Here is a 15,896-nt window from a genome sequence, read left to right as displayed (position 1 = left end):
AGTCGGTCAAGAAGCTTTTCAGAAAAACCAGAGTAATTACCCTTCTCAAAGAAAAAGAGTTTCCTCGATTCGCATGAATTTGCTCGGTTGATTTCAGTTTGGATATTTGCTACAACAGCGTGATGGTCACTGATACCAGGGATAATATTAACGGCGTTGATAAGATAGGGAAAGCTACAAAACAAGAGGTCTAAAATGTTATTATTTCTTGTTGGTTCACTCACATACTGCTGAAGCCCAAACGTATCCACAATGTTTTTCATTTCAAGATCAATTCGGCTACCAATCGTGCATAAACAAGTGCCATCCCTCCACTCTAAGTCAGGCAAATTAAAGTCTCCCGCAAGGAGAATAATTTGGCTTGAGGCCTCAGAAACAATGTCGTATAGCGATCGGATCATACTAAGATCCGAGTTTGGTGGTCGGTAATACGATCCAAGAACATAGGAAGAGCTATCAGGTAACGTGACTGTGCACCAGATTGATTCAATAGCGTCATCACCAAGTTTGAGTATGCATGATCTCAGCGATGAATGAACCAACAAGAAAACGCCTCCGCCGAGGCGTGACCTATCTTTTCGATAAGAAACAAACTCTTTCGGAAAGACTTCGCGTGCACTTATGAAAGCGTCTAGCCATGATTCGGTTCCAAACACGATATCAGCCTTTACTGAGTCGATTAAGCCTGCCAATTCGTCAACTTTATTTACAATGCTTCTACAGTTTATTACAACAGCAACTAGGCCACGGCGAACACGCTTCTCTTTTTTTCCTTTTTCCGTGGGGCGTCAGTCTTTTGTGACAGGAACAACTTGTTCTATTTCCGTATCCCATGTAAACACTTTATCATTTACGATGAGCTTATCAAAGTTTAGCCTTACACGGTTGCCACTATCCGCTTTTTTTGTTTTAGCATATTCCAAAAGTTTCTTTCGAATTTCACGGGTTTTCGGCGAATAATCTTGGTCTACGCTGTAGTTTGATCCCTTGAACTTTTTGGCATTAGACAGAATACCCTGTTTTTCCTTGTAGGAGGCAAAATTAACGATGATTGGTCTTTTAAAGTTCTCATTATAGCGACCTACACGGTGCGCCCTTTGCGCCGCTTTTAGGTCCTCACCGAGCTTGTTTGCAGATACTTTTAATGAGATTTTCAGATTCATTCCATGTTTATTTGTTATTCGTGTTATCCACACTATAAAAAACAAGGTTTTGCCTACGACTTCTGTTTTCCAGATCAACATTCCTGTTTTCCAATTCCTTAATTTGTCTTGCCAAAAGCTCAATTAGCTTTGCCTGTTCTGTTCCTAATTGATTAACGACCCCGATTTGCCCCTCCGTACCAACAAGCTTCTTATTTATTTCCTCGATCATGTTTTCATGCTTCTTAAACCTACTGTCGATAGCGTCCAGCTTACTCATAATGGAAGCCTGACCGTTCTGCAAACTTTTAAGAAGGTCAATTTCTACTACGTCGAGGGGACCAGGGTTAAGTTCTACATCTCCGGAAAGTAGCAACAAGAGAAACAAGTAAAGTATACTCGACTTGCAAAGAGGCGAAAATATTTGCGAGATATGCGCAGTTTCAATCGTCTGCTACAGACGGTATCAGCACCTGACTTGGGAGGAGCCGGCAACGCAAACAGGAACTTTAGAACATAGATAGGACTGTAAGGACTAACCTGCGTGAACAACAGTAGTGTTAGCTGCATGTCGCCAAGCGTGCCGGCTCCAAATCCAAATATAATATGAAAGAAAACTTTAAGAGGTTATAGGAGTGGAAATGTCACATAAAACTGGGGGAGGCTTGTCAAAATAATATTAGTACGTAGGGAAAGGGAAAATACGGCAGACTGGTAAAGACAACAAAAATGCAACTGCGATGAAGAATAGAGAGCATCGTGGAGTTATAACAGGCATGAGATGCCCAGGGAGATTTGAGAGGGATATACTTCTGGAAATGCAGTTCTGTTATGAAAGCGGATGTCTGAGCAAGGCTAGAAGTAATACATTGCGGCGCGAGGATACAAGCCCTGGGAGTCTATGGTGAAATATTTAATCGATGGGTACAAGGTCATATATGGCATGGTCTAAAATACTTCTAAGAGGGACCGATGAGGGACGTTGGGCACGAAGAGACTTCAGTGCCTCTCCACGCGAGCTTTGTTGAGACAAAGTAAAAAAAGGCGAAGTAGAAAACTCGCAGAAAGGAAGTTTTACGCGGTATAGCAGGGACGCGGATCGGGACTTACCAGTTAAAAAGAGAGCCAAAGCGGAAGAGAGGCGAATTAAGGGGTGCGGGTATGCAGAAATCTCCCTCCAACACACACATAGCTCCAGATGAATGACACTAGAGAAACTACACTCTAAAAAAAGGTGTATTATTACACCCTTTGTCCCATGTAATACACCCAAAACTTCATTTCGACGTACAGCGGCCTATAATCGAACAAACGGCCCCAAATTTTACGAGGGGCTTCATAGCCGTGTGGTACAACTTATTAAGATAGCTAATGCACGTATATTGACTACAAGAAAGATTATCGGAGTTTTCTTGGACCTACTGCAAAAACTCCATGTTTTCTTTCTTTGGTCATTGATACGTACTTTAGCACTTTAATACGTTATATCGCACCGTTATCAAGCGCCTCGTAAAATTTGGGCCCGCCTGTTCGACTATAAGGCGCTGTACGTCGGAATGAAAATTTGGGGTGTATTATATGGGACAAAAGGGTGTAAGGCGATACCCTTTTTTTTTAGAGTGTATATACGACAACTTTAGACGACAACTTCAGAGTGAGCTAATTGTTCTTCGATGCCTGGACTAGACTGTCACAAAGTAAGATGCACAGAGCTAGCATATAATCATGTATAGCTTACCATTGTATGGTACGTATGTAGAGGAGATGGATACGGACATCCAGGGACACGTTATAAGCCCACTCGTGTCGTGAAAGAGGGGCTGATGGCAGGAAGTGGCGAGCCACCGAGCACATTAATTCAGCTCCGCAGCCAATCACAACGGGACATAATCCGACAAGAACGTCGAGCGGCTGAGGAAGCAGATACCGCGATGATAATAGGCCATTTCCTGCGTTTCGATAGCTGTCGATGACATTAATCCCAGCTCGAAACACAAGCCAAAGGTGACACTTGCGGCTATGCTTCCGTTTAATGCAAGCTAAAAAAGTCTCTTTTCTTTTTTTTTTTTTTTTTGTAACGGCGATATGATTGCAGCTTCCTCGTCGATTTCGTGCACCTTCGAGCGAAACGAATACTCCACCTCCTCCTTCCTGTCCCCACCTTGTCTCGAGTTTATGTAACGCGCGTTTTACGGCGGGCTTTTGTAACGCGTGTCGTTCAAAGATGCATTAGATTCCGAGTATTAACCATACCACCCCGAAAGGAAGGCCTGTGTCCACGCAGCGTCGCTTAGTTTGCGTCAGCGTTGCCGTCAACGCGTTAAGCAGCACCAAGCAACGAGCGCGACGCTACAGCACGCGGCGACGCCAAGACCGAACGCGTCCGGCGCTTTGCGGCGATGCCAAGACGAGCGCGTCTAACACTTTGCGGCGACACCAAGACGAACGCGTCTGACGCCTTGCGGTGACTCTCGCCGAGCCTCTGCGTATTTTCCGCTTGGGGTATACGTCGGGGTCGGTTCACCAGAGATGACGTCATACGGAGGCCTTATCATCCATGTGGTATCGGTATTATTACCCGCCAGGCACTCTCACAAATTTAAACCGCTTCGAGCTTTCCTTCTTTCTTTTTTTTCTTCCAGGCGGGGAAATTATAGGAGGCACGGTGAAGCCCTCAGCGGCGAACGTCGCGAAAGAAGCAGTACAGTAACAAATGACGGTCTCTTCTTTCTCGGGGGACGCGGGGGCGGTAGCGACGATAAGCTCGCTGCCGCCGTCACGGGGACCTGAGCGGACCGCATACACCACACAACACGCGGGGCCAAAGACAAAACACAGAGGCTGGTAAACGATGGCTCCTTACTCGAAGCGGGACGATTAAGCTGGGAGGATTAGAGCGGTGACAAATGGAGTGTCTCCCTGAGACGAGCCTCGGCTTATAGGAGTGAGCCGATGCACTTCCCACCTCAAGCACAGGAGCTCTTATTTTCTTCTTTTACTCGTTGAAGCATTTTTTGTTTTGTTTCGTGCGTGTTGAAGTGAATAAGGGAGCGATAAAAAATGGCTTGGAATGATTCGACGCTCACTGAACGTGAGCGTCGAATCCTGCCAGCAGCTTTGTATTGGGATTATCTATAGAAAAAATGAGGAGAGGGCGCGAAACCTGGCGCCGTTCATACAGTCTCGCCACAAGTTATCGCTGACAAGAATCGTACGCGAGCATTTGTGGCCGTTGCGGTACGGGGCTTCGTTTCTCCGCCTTGCGATAGTCGTAGTCGTCATGAACATTCCAGCGAAGAATGCGTTATAAAGCTTCGGTAGTTTCTCAAGAACTCCTATCTGGAAAGTCCGCTTACTTCAGGCAGTGCAAATATTGGTGCTTATAAGCAACCTTGAAACGTATTTGATGAAAAACAGCTTTACACCTACAGGTGAGGCCACTTAGAGCCACTAAATGAGCTGCGTTTAAAGTATCGGCACTTTGTTCCCCGACATTGTTTTGGGCGCCGCCATTTTGGTGCTTGCGCAGAGCAGACTCAACTGCCGATCGTCATGATTCAAAAGTGCGACTTCCTCGGAATTAGATTAGGTGTTAGAAAGCTCATGTAATTTTGCTTTGCCCTGTCGCGAAATGTTTAAACATTTGTGGAGGGCGGAGAAGCGTTTCCTGTAATTTCAATTAAAGCGTCAGATAACTGGCGAGCATGATTTTAAGATACAATATTTGCAACTGTCGTTACTCTGAAGCGTAGCTGATTTAGTGGCACTACGGTTTTGAGTAAGTAGTGTGACGCGCTTGCCTTTGTCACTTACAGCGCCAATACGATTAAAAAGTAAAATGAATAAAGGAAAAAATGTGAAAAATAAACGTGAGATATTTGCGCTCAGGAAACACTTGGTGTCACTTGTGCCACGATTATAGAGCAAAAAAAAACCTAATCTTCCCGTTTTTTTTTTCCTTCCTCATCGTTAAATCTTTGGATGTCCGAAGTCAAGTCTAAATCAATATCATTATATATATATATATATATATATATATATATATATATGAAGTCAAAGATCTGTACTTTCGGAGTTGCTATGCTGGGAGTTTATTGTATGTATTACGACCATTTCGCCGAGAGGCTCAGCTTCGTCAGGAGATGACGATAGTTTCGTCGAGCTTCTCGGGGAAACTGTCGTAATACACACAATAAACTCCTGGCATTGCAACTCCGAAACTACGGATCTTTGACTTATTACATTTTCCCCGTTCATTGTTCTCAAATTACTCCACCTCAGTTACGTGCATATACACAATATGCGCTATCATCGTTTTCCTTCACGAGGCGCAGTCATGTCAACAGCTTTCGTCGGCAGAATGTTTCCAGAGGATATTGCCTTTCCCGGGACACTGATTGTGCCTCTTATGGTCTGCTCTAGTGTAGATGGGGCTTGAACTTCGTAGACTGAGTTCCGAACATTATCCACCCCAACGCCAGTCAATTTATTTTCTCCTGCGAAGTGTTCCGGAACTTTCAATTTAAAACCAATCTCTCCACAACCTTCATTTTTTATTTTCTGTATTTTTTGTTTCTTTTAAGCGACGTCACCTATTATTAGCATGCCACTCAAAGCCGCCATTTTTCTTTTTTTTTTTTTTTAGAGCGCAGCTTTTACGAGTTTGTTTCTGGTTCGAGCGGCGTCGGTGTCGCCGTCGCCGTCGGCGTAACCGCGCGGTGCATTATGGTAAACGTCCCATAATACACCGCATAGACGCGCGCCTCGTATTATGGGACGTTTCCCATAATGCACCGCGCGGGAGGGGGGACGAAGAGGGATGAGGGTTGAGGAAGGAGGAGAGGAGAAAGAGGAAGAGGGGGAAGAGGCGAGGAGCACGGGAGGAGTAGGTGAGGAGGGAGGAAGAGAGGGTACGGATGAGGAAAAGGGGCATACCGTCCCCTCCGTACCCTCCCCTCCTCCTCCACAAGAGCTGCGCTCTAATTCGGCATTACAGAAAATTGTAAACGTCTTTCTTTTTTTTTTTTTTTTTTGAGAGCGCAGCTCTTAGGCGCCCGTTTCCGGCTTGAGCGTCGTCGGCGTAACCGCGCGTTGCATGCAACGGCGTAACAGCGCGCTGCATTATGGGTAGTTTTCCATAATGACGTCAGGAGGGTTACCCTCGTGAGGGTTACGAGGGTTACGAGGGTTACTCTCACGAGGATTACGAAGGTTACCCTCAAGAGGATCACGAAAGTTACCCTCACAAGGGTCACGACCGTTACCCTCACGAGGGTTGCGAGGGTTAGTTACCTTTAAAAAAGTTACCCTCACGAGGATTATGAGAGTTACCCTCACGTAACCCCCCCTCCCCCTGAGGTCATGTGACACCCCCCCCCCCCCCGAGGTCACGTGACCTCAGGGAGTCATCTGTCCCTCAGTACCCTTCCATCCTCCTCCTCAAGAGCTGCGCTCTAATCCGGCGTTACAGGGAGTTGTAAACGGCTTCCATTTTTTTTTTTTCAATTCTTTCAGCTGTGGACGATGCGCATCTGCATTTAACTCGGTCTTCATGACATTAAAACAATGTACCGGGTGTTTCTGAGAAATCCGAACCCGGCTTTTCGCACCTCAAAAATAAACTAGACATCGCGGAGTGCTGAAACTCCGTCAGAACGTAGCCCCAGCCGTTCAAGCAAGATGCGAACGTTTCAGCACCGACCGTTATCTTATTCAAGAGTTATAAATAATTTTCTGAAATTTTCAGTGGGAAAATGGGATCCATTTTTGCCCGTTTTCGGTTTCTGGCGCCATAGAGCTCCATGTATTCGAGAGCTCCGTCGGCCACCATTTTTCCATTGACATTTTCATAAAATCGCTTAAAACTTTTGAATAAGATGCCGGTTGGTGCTGAAACTTCGGCATCTTGCTCAAACGGCTGGGGTTACGTTTTGACTGAGTTGGAGCTCCCCGCAACGCGGTACGAAAAGCGGGGTTCAAACTTCTCACATACACCCGGTATTTTCGCACTCAATGCGTTTCTGTTTAGTTTCGGTTCGAAACAGTAAAAGACGGCCGCGAAATTCTGGAAAAGGAATTGTCAGCAACGAGGGTCGCGCAAGACTCGTCGCTTCAGCAGTGAACTGGGCCATTCAGGTCAGTGGACGGTCTTTATCCAAGACGCCGTGTGAAGAGTTCGTACTAGACAGGCAGCACGTTATCATATTTAAGATCTACAATTCCCACTTTGCTAAGACCGTTGTTAGTCGGGCGAAACTATCGATACGAGAAGCCCCCAATATGGCGGAAATTTGATCATTGATCCTGAAGACACTAGATGGCGCTTTTCTTGTTTGCGTGTGATCTATATCGTATACGACTTTCAGGCAGCCACACCAACGACAGGGAAGGTAAGGTTCATGCATACACATGCAGTTTTGTCGTTCCCTGAATTTCAAACTTAAGCGTGTTCAAACTTAAGCGTGTTCGAAGTGTTCTTCGATTACCACGAGGCAGTCCTAGTTTGTGTCCAATGTAATTGTCTAACAGGTTCGGGAAATGCTTTCTACTTAATACACCCTCTCTGGTTCCAAAACGCTACGGAAATTTCGTCCGGCGTGTTACTGGGTTGAATACAAAACGCCTAAGCGGACTCTATGTATGGAGCGCGCTCGTACCTTTACCGTTCGTTGAGTCCATCTGCTCCGAGATAACACCCTTAGTGGCCCCGACGTAACACCTCACCTGTCGCGGTGTTTCACCGTACAGAATGCGTAAATTCCCCAAGATGTTTTTCTTTTTTTTTTTTAAGGTATGTTGTTCAAAATGTGCCGTCTGAACAAATGTGATCCACAAGACATTAGAAGAAAAGAAATACAATGAAAAAGAAAATCGGTATAGGGATTCCGGGCATTACATTATCATTTCACGACCAATGACATTTCGGCATTAGCCACTAATAAAATTTGAGAACGAGTAAATATCGCAGGGATCGTGAACATACTATGCTTCGCCCTGCGTCTCTTAGGTTGTCCGCGACTATTGGCGAAAGTGGGACTTTCCTGACTTGGCTTAAGAATCGGTAGTTCTGCTTCAGAAAAAAAAAAGGCAAAAAGATTCAGCTCACTATCTCAAATTCTTGCCTAGTCCGCTTTTGTAAATACTCCCAGTGAAATTTCAACGTTTAAACATGCATATGATTAACGAAAAGTAAAACAGCACCAAAAAACGAAGGACAAGAAGATCAAGTGTACGGAACCGATCACGATTTGTTCACTTCTTCTTGTCCTCCGTTTTTTTGGCACTGTTTTACTTTCTCGTTAATTATGTACCACCAACTCGCCCAAGTTTCCATCATATTAAACATGCATAGTCGGCGGGTCGGAAAATACGGTACATTGAGGCCGCCGTGTTCGTGTACGAATACAATGGCTTCTATAATAAATAGCAATAAATTTGAACGTCAATTTGTCTTTACATACACTGTGTATAGCATTATATGAACAGGTCTATTTTAGCTACTGTATAAAATATGACGTCTAATTTTCATCCTTGTGGAGGTAATGGTACCAATGATATTGGACTGCTGTTTTTTGCCGATGTTTTTTTTTTTTCGATGTTTTGTACTTGTCTTTTTTTTTTTTTTTTTTCATTGACTGTTGATGCAGTGTACTGAGGGAACCGGGCCTCGTCAGGCAGAGCTTATCTGCCTTTTGTCGTTCCTCCTTGTGACCCTGTCTCCGAAATAAAAGAAACAAACAATATACCGGCGTAGTTCCAAAAGCGAATTTTCTTGTTTTTTGTTGTTGTTGTTGATGTTGTTGTTGTTGTTGTTGTTGATGTTGTTGTTGTTGTTGTTGTTGTTGCTGTTGTTGTTTTTGCTGTTGTTGTTGTTGCTGTTGTTGTTGTTGTTTTCCGCCTGTCGGAAACAGACAGAGCAAACAGAAATCAGTCGCGAGGACGGCCGAGCAGGCATCAAACTTAGAATTCCGATCGCCATATCTTGTTGTTTTTTTTTGTTGTTGTTTTTTTGTAGTGTGCTTGCGGAGCTTTAGAGACACACACACACACACAAAAATAAATTGTACATGATGCGTTGGTAATCCCTACGGTGTTTATTTGGTCTGTACCTCGAAAAGATCTGTAAATAGAATCAACGAGTGTGTCACTGAGACGAGAGCGTCCGCCACCACCGGGCAACACTTCGAAAATGACAACGGGACGGCGAAGAGATAAGCCCCATCTTCTAACCGAAACATCTAGGTCAAGATTTAGGCTATCCATACAAAAAAAGAAAATTCATTTAGAAAAAAAAAAGCAAAAAAAAAAAAAATGTCGAGCGCGAACATTTATTTAACAAGGCAGACACAGCGAGAAAAGAGCGCCTTCCTAGGCCTTCCCTGTTGGTACGGCTACGGTCACCTAAGTCGGTGGGATTGTTGTCGTTGCGTTCAGAATCGAAGGATCGAGCGGCCGTCACAGTAAATTGTATTGTTTCGAGTATGTATTTGTTTTCTTTTCTTCTGCTGCTTGACGTCGGGAAGCGCGCGAAGGGATCCTAGAGGTACGCATGTTGGTCTTCACGGCGAACTATCCGAGCGGTTTTGGGCGGCCATGAAGCTATCGTAGGATTCCACTCAATTTCCGATCGTTTCGCTCGGCATATTCAAGTTTGTCTCTACTCACTCTTATAACGCGTTCGAACGCCAAACGCTGGCTTTCGCGTTCGTGTTTGAACGCGATCGAGCAGTGAAGAGGGACAAAGGCTTTGCGTCCACACAAGAATCATTTAGTCAGAGCTCGGCTCTCTCGCGTCCCTGTGAACCTTGATTCCTCCGCCCCCTCAGCTCCTACCCGCATACCCCTTGTCACATCAAGAAAAAATGAAGCTTTGCGCATCATTCCTTGGCTTCGCAAAGTAGTTCTTACAAGATGTTGTTGGCGGAGAAAGAAACGATGTCTTTCGTGCTTGAAACGTGTACGTCTTGATGAAGTGACACGAAGCTAATCAAGGATGCACATATATGCACCTATCTTAATTCAACATATTAAGGGGAAAATTAGTAATGTGCCGCGAGTAACCAGATTTTTTTTTTATTACGATATTTGAGGTGAGTAGAACTATAGAATCTTTTGATGGAAAACGCCACCAAGTGGTTCTCCAGTCTTTGACGTCCCGGAGAACATGCGGTTTATAAAAAGATTAAATAAAGGCCACCTTCACGTCACTGCCTGAAATGTAGATGAAACGTTTAACCGCCAATCATCCAGGTGAACGCCGAAAGAACGAAGGAGTGCGAGATCTTCTTCCAGTATTCTTGTAATCCAACTTGATTCCTCCAAGTTGCAATATTGTACAGCCGAAGGCCCTCGTTAAATCTGTTAAATCTGCACCTTTGTTGTCCGTGTAGCATTTATGCCTTCTAGCACTTGTGACATGAGCAAGCTCAACAGGTTCGCAAAGACAGTGCGACCGGAAGTCGCTTGGAACGCAAGCGGCGGTTCATGTCTGTAAACAGCAGAAGGGTCTACGGCTGCCTCTGAATCTACGACAGTCACGCGCAGAGTGAGAACGGCAGGACACGTCTTCCGAACAACACCCGGCCTCCGGCACGTGCATCGTGCCTTCCGCTGTGCTTTGGCTGCAAACTCAACTGTGCACGAAACGCCGAGGCATTTTCAAAGGTATACGAAGCTTCCGCCGGAGGCGAGACAACAAAAGCCCCCTCCCAGCCGTTCTCAGCTGTTCCACGTCGTCAAAGGTTCCCACGAGTGTTTAGGCGCCATTCCTCTCGGTCGTCCGTGTCCGTTGGATAGAGTACACTATCTGTAGTGGAGGGGCGGGTGTGCTCGCATGACAGGCCTTAATCTCTAGAGAAAACCGGGAACGTCATAAATCTTTGAGGAGAATAAGCCGCGAGGAGAAGGAGAGGGTAGTGAAGAAAACCTTAGCGAGCATTCGCACGACGGAGTGCTGAGTCGGTGGAGTCTTTCTTTTCCTGAACGTGTTTACGACCTCAGGGAGTCGATCGAACAAGAGGCAGGGAAAGACAGAAAGAGAAGAACGACACCCTCGAAGCTCAATCACTCAATAAGGCTGGCCGTAATCCTTTCCGGGCCCAAAAGGAGGGGAGCGTTCCCTCTAACGTCGGATATTCCGTAGGCAGGTCCCAGAATCTGCGCTGCATCCCGCAGGCTTGGGGGATTAGCGAACATCCATGATGCGACGCACGTGACATCAGAACTCTATGACGTTTCATCCCGTCATCGGAAAAAACTTCGGCCTGCGAGCACACCAAAACAAATAGGAAAAAAAAAAAACGCGCATTTTGATTGGGAGCCGCTGACGTCATGGCTTCTGGTGTATCATGACACCAAAATATAATCGGCGAAGGCTGTGTAACGATGACTCGGAGGCATAATCTTTGCAAGTTCTGTTGGGGAGGTGGAATCTTGTTCGGCGCGCGCCGAAAGCCTCTTTGATGAAACGAATTTCGGCACGCGTTGACTCCTCCCACCTCTTTCCACTTTAGAAGAGCGGGCGGTGGAGAGGAGGCGACCTCCTCTCCACCGTTCGCTTCGCTGAAGTGGAAAGAGTGGGAGGAGCTTCCACTTCGTTCTTGGCCTTTCACCGGCTATAGCTGAATCGTTTCTTGTCTTACTTTCCTAAACTTGTTCTTTTTTTTTTTTTTTTGTCCCTCGTTGCATATTGCGGAACTCAGAGCTGCCAGCAAATAAAACTCGAAATGCTCGCCTGAAAAAAGGATCTTAGAAAAGTGAGAATACCGCATTACTTTAGATGTCAAGAGCCGCGCAGAAGAAAGCAATTTCCGGTACCACAGACGGAGGGCGTGGCTGCCTCCTCTGCGTGCCCCTTGGTGAACGTCGGTTGCTGCTCCTCCGCGGGGTCTCATCACCTCCCAGACACGAAGGCCGTAGAGCTTGATATATGACGTCACATACTGGAGGCCAAAGCTTAAGTACGAGTCCCAGCCAAACGCTGACGTCGCACTCGTGCCCAATCTGTGGCCCACTCTGGCCTTCTGTAGCTGACGTAGAAGGTCAAGCACCACGGCCTCGCCATCTAGGAGCTGTTGGATCAGGGCGCCTTTTTCCGTGTGACGCAGACCCGTGGCTGGAGGCCGGCCCCAGCATCGAACCGGCCAGCGAGAAACTCCAGTGGCTCGCCTCACCGCCTCCGTCGTCCGACTACTACCGGTGGCACGACGACCTCAGTGAGTGCCGTGGGGCATGGTGCCTGGAACGCGTCCCCGGCTAGCGCGCTTACGGCGTCCTCAAATATGGTCCCTCGATTACCGCCTGATGACGTCACGCCTGATGACGCCCGCCGTGATCCTGGCGGTGGCGCGGCAGCGGGAGTAGATGTGGCACACGCAGGTTCTGCGGCAAGTCACTCTCTAAATTGACTGACGGAAGCTTCAGCAGCCAGGAGATGGGATTCCGCGACAATAGCGCCGCATCCGTTTGCTCATAGTTTTTGCCAGAACATCAGCGCCGGGATCACGTTTTTTGCCTGTGACGTCGTTTGTTGCTCTATGAGCCAGACTCTAGCAGGCCAATCAGAAAGTCGGAAAGAGTCACGTGACAACGAACCGTATTATAGACTCCTTCCCCTGTGGAGAGCTATGAGGTGATTCACTCCATCTCTCTGATTGGCTCACGGAAGTCGTACGTTTTGTTGTTGTTGTTGCTGTTGTTTTTCTTTGCGATTGCCATCTTTTTTTTTTTTTTTTTCGTATATATCGGATGTGTATGGCAAAGACTTTCGAACATTCCTAAAAAAAGGTTGTTTGAGGAAAAAAAAAAATATTATTTTCGGGAACAAACTGCTAGCCACGGCAGATGTCATAGATTGCAAAAACATACTAATCAGCAAAAAATATATCTATTACAAATTAATATTTTGAGTTAGTGAAAATAAACATATGGGTATAATTATAATTATACCCATATGTTTATTTTCACTAACTCAAAATATTAATTTGTAATAGATATATTTTTTGCTGATTAGAGGGTGCCTTCATTTGCGCTTTGCTTAGAATGGAGACATCTGGCAATTTTGTTCCACGCGTTTATTTTTTGTTCAGAAGCGCGTGAAAGAGCGTGTCCGTGCACGCGTTTGTGGCGCTGACTGTGCTATGGCGACATATTGTTTTCGTCGATTTCTTTGTATTTTCTCCGTGAGTGCGTGCTGTCGGCCATCGAGTACTACAAAGGGTGGCATCGCCCTAAACAGAAGGACATTGAGGCAGCCTTGGTATAATTAGAACCTTCTTTATCTTCATCCAATACCCCTAAATCAGTTAATTTTAGGACGACTCGATGCGCGGGGCTAAGCTAAAGTTCATATTCATACCGGATATTCATATCATCCGCGTGTTCGCCTTGCCGGACAATGAGTACAAGGGACGACACATACGGTTCAGCGAGCGACGTCAATGAGATAGTATCCCCGAAAACTCATCAACGATATGCAACTTCACGCTAAGCCTAAAGCCACGCTGTTCATTCATATGTTAATTCGAGCGCCAAACAAAAAAAGGCAGACAGGCATTTGCTTCTCGGAAATAGAGAGAAACGTGAATGGCATTTATAAGAATTGATGAGAAAATAAAAAATTGTTAAAGAAAAAAACAAATCTCGCTCTACGTGCTGACGTTGGATGTTCCGGTTTCCTTTAAGGGAAACCTCGTGATTATAAACTAACCTTATTGTACTCGCAGCGTGTAAATCCCGGGGATTTCTCTCCGGAGCACGCAACGAATGACAAAAACATAGCGTCTTTATGGTGCAGCGCGGTGATGTCAGCTCCGCGGCGAAGATGGGAAGGTCGGTCAAAACGAACCCTATTTGCCGACGAATTCTGTCGACGTCGAAATGATAGCGATATTCTGTCGTTAAAAGGGGGGTTGAGATGGGAAAGGAAGGCGCAATAGGCGTCAGTCAGAAAGCTTAGGTTTTTTTGTGTTTTTTTTTTTACATAAGAATGAGGTAGCCCTTTTGAGGCACGAGCCGACGCGACAGCAATGTGGAGAGTTAGCTCGATGTTGTTGTTTTTTTTTTGTTTTTTTTATTAAATAATTTGTTGAATTTGTCCCGTCTGCACCTTCCTCGTCTGTTTTTTGAGCGCTGTTTCCAGACGTAAAATTCTCTCCTTATGTCTGCGTCTCTTGTAGGACATATGAGCCGCGCAACTGCGGCTGTACGGGTTTGGATACTCGTGCCCAGATCCGCATCCCTGCCTAACCTTCCTCCTTCCTGTGTCCCGCAGTGCGTCGTTCCCGGCGGCTGAATGGCGGCGGTGTCCGCTACACGGCGGCCGAACTGGTGGAGATGCTGCGCAGGCAGGCCGCGTCTAGGAAGCTGCGCCAAGTGCGGGTCTCCAACAAGGGCATCCGCTTCGGCATCAGCAAGAGGCTCTTCTAGAGCGGACTCCCCCGATCATCACGATCTGCCGAACCACCCGGATACCGAACGCTACCCGCACAGCCGGGCTTGCATTGGCTCGTACTGACTTGCCTTGGCTGGCCTCGGCTTCCCTTGACTTGTATTGGCTCCTCTTCACTCGCCTCGGTTCGTCTTGGCTGCCTGCTTCAGCTTCCAATGGCTTGTCTTGGTTCGCTTTGGCTTGCCTCGGCTTTCCTTGACTTGCCTAGGCTTCCGTTAGCTAGTCTTACCTTGCCTCGGCTTGCCTTGGCTTGGCTCGGATCGCCCTCGCTTGACTCGGCTTGTTTGGGCTTGTCCCAGCTTGCCTCGTCTTGTCTCGGCTTGCCTCGTCTTCCTTGGCTTGCCTCGGCCGAGTGAGTTAGCGTTTTACCCGGGATCATGGCGATTCCCCTTTCTGTGCCCACCGATCGATTTGTCCCTTCGCGCGTGCTGGTCGCGCGCACGAGACGCGGTTGGGGACCGTTCTCTTTCTTGGAAATGTGCTTCGTCCTTACCTGTGTGTCACTGTATGTTCCATCGCTCGTTCCGTAAGCACGGAGGCCTGCACGCCTTCGCTGTGAGAGCTATTTATTTCCATTTGATCACGAGGCCGCGCCAGAGCGGTGCACATATCATCGTCGCGAAAGGTCCTTTGTGGATTCTGTTCCCCAATACCTCTTGGCCTGGCACGGGGCTGAACACGGTCGTGGATGCACATCCGTGAGCTCCACAAAGTCCGTCAAATTGGGACGGAAGAGTCGATATATTAAAGCCAATTGCCACCCATCCAATTGTCTTTCTTTCTTTTTTTTCTGGGGACCACTGGGGGAGCTGAGCAGTGGTTTTGTCGTTCCCCAGTGTTAAGCATACTTCAGGAAAGGGCAAGTGGGCGCTACCCAGTACAAGTTGGCAGCAAGTCTGAATGGTTGATTGATTGATTGGGGGTTTATGGCGCATCAGCAACTAAGGCTATATTGCGCCAAGCTTAGACTATTGCAATTCGGGTTTAAGAAGAGGAAAGAGCTATAGTAGCGAAATATATGATAAAACCATGAACATGAATGTGTATAAGTGTAAACAATATGACAATGAATTTAGGATAGAAAGTAAAATCACAGACGGTGTAGAAGGCCCCCAAGCAGCACGGATTTCGGCCAAGCAATGGCCAATGTCTGGCGACGGTCTTTTGTCCAGTGGCCAGAGAGTGGCCATTCATTGGCCAGTGCTTGGCCGATGGCTGATGGCCAGTGGTCATTGGCCAATGGCCAGATAAAGGCCAGTCACCGGCCAGTCTCTGGCCACTGTCTGGCCACTTGGCCAAGGACCATT

General features: G+C 46.7%; 1 protein-coding gene across 1 annotated transcript in view; it reads left to right on the top strand.

Annotated features, from left to right (window-relative positions):
• The window catches only part of LOC115331582, a 28,679-nt gene extending 13,330 nt beyond the window's left edge, over positions 1–15,349 (top strand). The window contains exons 2-3 of the mRNA XM_029993702.4: positions 12,248–12,355; positions 14,413–15,349. Coding sequence (XP_029849562.2) covers positions 12,248–12,355; positions 14,413–14,567 — 263 coding nt within the window. The 3' untranslated portion in view covers positions 14,568–15,349. The remainder of the gene's footprint in view (positions 1–12,247; positions 12,356–14,412) is intronic.
• Positions 15,350–15,896: the final 547 nt, after the last annotated feature.

This window comes from Ixodes scapularis, unplaced genomic scaffold, assembly GCF_016920785.2.
Source record: "Ixodes scapularis isolate PalLabHiFi unplaced genomic scaffold, ASM1692078v2 PGA_scaffold11__112_contigs__length_91849675, whole genome shotgun sequence".
NCBI classification, from domain to species: Eukaryota; Metazoa; Arthropoda; class Arachnida; order Ixodida; family Ixodidae; genus Ixodes; species Ixodes scapularis.
This window is presented reverse-complemented; position numbering and strand designations above follow the sequence as displayed.